Raw genomic sequence first — 5,131 nt, forward strand, 5'->3', positions numbered from 1 at the left:
TGTGACACAGAAAAGTGGAGCCAAATGGGATTGGCTGGTTGAATCCCATGTTTTCTGATCCAGTACACACAACTTACTGCCATTAAAGCCCCCATTTGTAGGAATCTTCTGTGATTTCTCAGTTTGATTTGACGTTTTCACTTCTTCAGAGCTGCTCTACAGCATAGGTGGAGCTGTTGACTTGGTGTGTTGCATCTATAGCCGAGAAACACTGAAACAAGCCAGTGTAGTGTTATCAAAGTGACAATTAATGTCTCTTTTTTTGGTTTGGTTTATATTGATGTCATTGTGGTTTTTACAATTTGATTGTTTAATTTTACTTTACACGTTTTATGTCCATCCTAACATTTTGGGACAATGAAAATAACACTCCACACAAACATGTTATCCTTTGAATTCAGTGTGTTTTGTGGATCTTACATAAATCAAAAATACGTTTTTGTTGCAGATCCATTACCATGACTTATTTCCTTTATGTCCATACTGTCAAAACTGACAAGAGTAAATAAAACGTCCCAGCGAGGTACAGAAAAGTCCAGAGTTTCAGCAGTAAATGGGCTCCGGCAGGCTGGATGTCATACAGTCCTGTTGTGTGGAGAAGTCTGCTGGCTGCCAGTGACACTCGATCAGAGCGTCGTACAGTTCCTCACTGAGCTCCATGAACTTCCTGTTGGCCTCCACCACATCCAGCTCGGGGCTGGGGTCTGCAACACACACGCACCGCACATCAACTTCCACCAGCACACCAAATACATACATGGCATTCAGAAAAATAACTAACTAAATCAAACAAAGGATGAAATATCAAAAAAAATAAAGCAACAATTATTAAATAAATATGGGAAAAGCTGGTAAATGGACCCAATGTGATCATTTGTCAAACATATATATTATTAAAAATGTCAGCATTAAACTATTTATTTTGCGTGACATATGTCTTACGAGTTTTAAAATCTCACACGTCATCATTTTTACAGTAAACTAAATAAATGAGATACATCCTGTTAATCAGTGAGCTTTAGAGCTGTTGGTAGGTCAGGCTAGCTGTTTCCCCCTGCTTCCAGTCTTTATGCTAAGCTAGGCTAACCACGGCCTGACTTTAACTCCGTACTATGCAACTTTTTGAGCTTCGGTCCCCCTACAGGTTGTCTCATTGGAACTACAGCTAGTATGCCTTTAAGCCAGACATGAGATTGATCTGAACATCTCACTCTGAAGTGTATTTCCCCAAACATTGAATGTTTGTATGCATTTATCCTAAGAGTAGAAACCCTTCATTCAGAGTGGGTTGCTGTGTTGGCTTCAAATGATATCAGTTATTCAAATGTAATTGCTCTTATTGCCGAATACACAATTGTACCAAAGAGGAACTAAACCCAAATATACTGCTTCAAATATGCTTATTTTATCCTTTCATGACATCACCCTGGGACTAAACATACTAAACTATCTTAACTGATAGATATGTCAATAATGAAAAGAACAGTCATTTACCATCCCTAATCCCAATACCAACCTTCAAGTCCATCATCCTCCTGAACAGCTTCACTTTCCTAAAAAGAACAGAAACACGTTAGAATGCCTGCTGTGATGAAGAGTGCCAGGTGTGGCCAGTGGCTGTGTGTGTGTGGCAAAGAGAGCTGACCTGTGCTGGGGGGTACTGGGTGTAATCATACTGCGGCTGGTAGTTGTAGCCGTAGCCTCCTCCGGTCTGGTCGTAGCCCCAGGAGGGGTAGTAGCCCGGGTAGGCCTGCTGCTGGTACTGGCTGTACTGATCGTAGCTGGGTCTGTATCCTGAGTTGGACTGCCAGGATTTGTGCTCCGATGGCTGCTGCTGCTGCTGCCTGTTCCTTAGACTCAAGAGGACGGAAGAGAAACGCCGTTAAACTCCAATCACTTGGCTTGTGCTCCTGGCACTAAAAAACCCAGTTGCTGGAAAGGAGCGAAGACATTGAGGAAAACTCACTTGTTAGCAGCCAGGCTCAGTCTCAGAGGCTTACCGCCCAGTCCCACCGCGCCCTGACACTCCTCTAAAGCCCGCTTCTGCAGCCGCTCATCTGGGAACTGAACAAAGCCACAGCCCCTACAGCCAGACACAAACAGACAGTGTTTAAAGAGAGCGCCCTGACAAAAACAGCTGACCGGATCTTTATACTATTTTTGATGAGTACAGCTAGTCTGAACTAGAGATGTTCCGACACTGATACCAGTATCAGAAAAGCCTCAGATTCTGCCTAAAATGCTGGTATCGGAAAGTACTGGAGTTTATGCACTGATCCCCTACCGTGTAATTTAGCCCGGAAAAATCTACTTTAACTTTTTTTCCATTATGACTGACTGTCAAACTGGATAATAAAAGAAAGTTCTGTGGAGTGCATTGTTTGTGTTTGTTCATGTTTCACAAAGAGTTTAACAAGATAGATATCATAACACATCCATACAGGGACGAAGTACACACGCAGATACACTGGTAAGAACTAATGAGGTTTAACCATGTATCAGCTAATTTAAATAGCTCACGTTACTGTATTGTGTCAACAGTTAACTTAATTTAATATTGTATGTGGCGTTTTCGTTTGCGGGGTGAAAAAGTTCCACCAAAACAAGTTCCTTCCTGAGACTATTTAGCAGAGCCACCGTCGCTGCGTCCGGAGCTTAGCGCCGCCCAAGACCATTGTGATTGGTTTAAAGAAATACAAACAACCCTGAGTGATTTTTTTCCTCTCCCAGACTGCATCTGTGGTGTGGCCAGACCTTACTCCACAGAGCTGTGGGTTTTAACAAGGAAGAAGAATGCACGGGATAAAATCTACTGCATCAGATCACGCCGAGTGTTTTCTTATTATTAGCTGAACCTACTTTGTAGAAGGAACCTCACCTCACAGACTCTTCAGTCAGATAAGTACTGTTGAAAGGCTCAGTGAGCACAACAGATGGCTCAAAGTGAAGAGAAGTACCGAAGACTTAAATCACTTCTCTGGGAGACGTTTTAAGGAAGGTGGGAACACATGTCTACACCAAAGCAGTCCCAAAATACATACGTTCATGTGTTACATATATCCTCCATGTTGCGTGGCGACATGTAAATACTCACTTGGAGTTGCCCATGCTGTCCAGCACCACTTTTCCCCCCCGACAGGAAGGGTAGCGGTTGTAAAAGAACTCGTAAAGCATCCCATCATCCACCTCTGGAGTTAGATCTCCCACAAACAGAGAATACATCTGACTACAACAAGAGGAAGAAAACAAAGCCACAAAGACACATGATGGCTCAACGAAAGAAGGAATCATTCATCAGTTTGTCAAAGTCATGTTTGGATATCTGGCTTCTCCATTTGGACTCACCCACTGTCTTGTTTCCCAAAGGTGGCTCGGTTTAACTTGAATCTGGTTGGCTGGGAGAAAGAAACATTAATGTCCAGCAGGCCATTTCTCAGGAGTTTCCTTTAACGGAGACAAGAAAAACAAACATGGCTAGTGTACGAACAATCCCTCTTACCGGATTGGCTCCTGGTAAGGCTTTCCCGTTGATTTTGCGGAGACACCTCTCCGCTGTGGCCTCGTCGCTCATCTCCACGAAGCAGTAGCCCAGAGCCCCCCTGGGGGACGACACACTGTTTAACTCAGAGTAGCACAACTCCAAAAACGGACAAGGGCCTGCGGATTTAGTTCTCACCCTGTCATCTTGTTGCGTATGATCCTCACGTTAACCACCGTCTCCCCCATGGTGGAAAAGGATCTGGTGATAAACTTCTCATCCATGTAGGCCTCCAGCTACAGAGCAGCAGAAAAACAGAGAGGAAAAAAACTGCTCAGGAATCATTCATTTACGGCAGTGTTTAGGGCTGGGGTGGCTTCACAAGTTCTGATTTGCAATTTCAGCTGATTCTCCATCATTGCATCACTTAAAGTTGTGAAACAGGTTCTAGACTTGATAGGAACAGGCTTAACGCTGTTAAAGCCCTTTTTTCCATTTTGTAAAACCTTTATTCTATGTGTAAAAACAGAAAAAGGTCAGTTTCATTGTTTTGCCTCCATCCAGAGAATATCGGACAGGTCTACATGAAAAAAAACACAGCTTTCCATCTTTAAATCTTAAAAGGGGTTTTATACAGTCCCCATGCTAATCTGGTCCAGGTTAGACAGATCAAAGTACAAAGGAGGTTAATTTACAGCTGGCCTGGACTGAGGGTCCAGATGGGAAAACGTATAAAAACATTTGCCTGTTTTCACAAACAAAAGATATAGAAACTTAAAACTCTGAAAGTAAGAGGGGGGGGGGGGGGTCTTTACAGTCCCCATGATAATCTAGTCCAGGTTTGACAAATAAAAGCACAGTGGGTTTTAATGGAGACTTGGTAAAATGTCTGTATGGAGAGAAAAAAAAAACACACTGAAATCACATTTCTTTTCACCAATAGAATAAAAAGTTCCACACGTTTCCCTTAGCATTCCCTTCAACCCGAATTCATCCCTGTGTAGTTGATAGCAGTAGTAGCTAGTCCATTAAGGTAACATTAGTCCCTGTTGTCTGTGAAGGTTCTCAGTCTTCCAGGTCATGGTAGTTCTCTGTGATTAAAGGCGACTGGACTCAAACATTCCCCCACCCGGGCCTAACATATCAACGGCAGCGGAGAGGAAACCCTTCGCCTTCACATGAATGGAAGCTACGTGTTGCATTTCTGCTGTGCCGAATAACCTCAAACACTAGTCAAACACTAGTCTTTCAGTTACTCGATACATAACGTTACATGTATCCGACAATGTTAAAGTGTTGGTTTTCCAAAGGGAGTTTTGAGTTACTTTGCATTCAAACAACGTAGAACTTAGGGCTAATGTTAAGATAACGTTAGCTAACACGGCTAAATAATGTATCGCAGTATAAATTGTAAACAACTCACGTTTCCCATCCATAACGTGCTCATGCTGCTGCCGTCGATGTCAATATTACAATGTGAATTTACTGAGAATGTAAATTGTAAATTAAGCTTTAAATTCAAGGCTGCACATGCCAACTAGCGTAGCAGAGCGGTAAAGGAGGAAGAGAGGAAAGTAGTATACCAACATTACGTCCTGACGTCACACAACAGAGATCGTTACGTTGTTGCGACGCAGCTTCCGATTCGACAGT

At 42.9% G+C, this 5,131-nt stretch overlaps 1 protein-coding gene across 4 annotated transcripts; it reads right to left on the reverse strand.

The window, feature by feature from the left end:
• Positions 1 to 227: 227 nt before the first annotated feature.
• LOC116035824 (tRNA selenocysteine 1-associated protein 1) lies at positions 228 to 5,131 on the reverse strand. 4 transcript variants are annotated; one of them, XM_031279157.2, is made up of 9 exons: positions 4,902 to 5,131; positions 3,677 to 3,774; positions 3,500 to 3,599; positions 3,346 to 3,395; positions 3,095 to 3,226; positions 1,967 to 2,083; positions 1,646 to 1,850; positions 1,517 to 1,553; positions 228 to 704 (listed from the first exon to the last, which is right to left on the reverse strand). In XM_031279157.2, the coding sequence occupies exons 1-9, from the start codon at positions 4,923 to 4,925 to the stop codon at positions 544 to 546; spliced, it is 924 nt and encodes a 307-aa protein (XP_031135017.1). In that variant the 5' UTR covers positions 4,926 to 5,131; the 3' UTR covers positions 228 to 543. The 4 variants fall into 4 exon arrangements, with proteins under 4 accessions (XP_031135017.1, XP_031135016.1, XP_031135015.1 ...); XM_031279156.2 differs by having other exon boundaries at positions 1,646 to 1,856; XM_031279155.2 differs by having other exon boundaries at positions 3,500 to 3,614.

The sequence above is a fragment of the Sander lucioperca genome, chromosome 16 (genome assembly GCF_008315115.2).
Source record: "Sander lucioperca isolate FBNREF2018 chromosome 16, SLUC_FBN_1.2, whole genome shotgun sequence".
In the NCBI taxonomy this organism is placed as follows: Eukaryota; Metazoa; Chordata; class Actinopteri; order Perciformes; family Percidae; genus Sander; species Sander lucioperca.

Coding starts and splice junctions, on each gene's coding strand:
- LOC116035824 (XM_031279154.2), bottom strand. CDS start 4,925: ATGAGCACGTTATGGATGGGAAAC. Junction 2,084..3,094: donor GACAGCATGGGCAACTCCAA/GTGAGTATTTAC, acceptor GTCTGGCTGTAG/GGGCTGTGGCTTTGTTCAGT. Junction 1,857..1,966: donor CTGAGCCTGGCTGCTAACAA/GTGAGTTTTCCT, acceptor CGTCCTCTTGAG/TCTAAGGAACAGGCAGCAGC.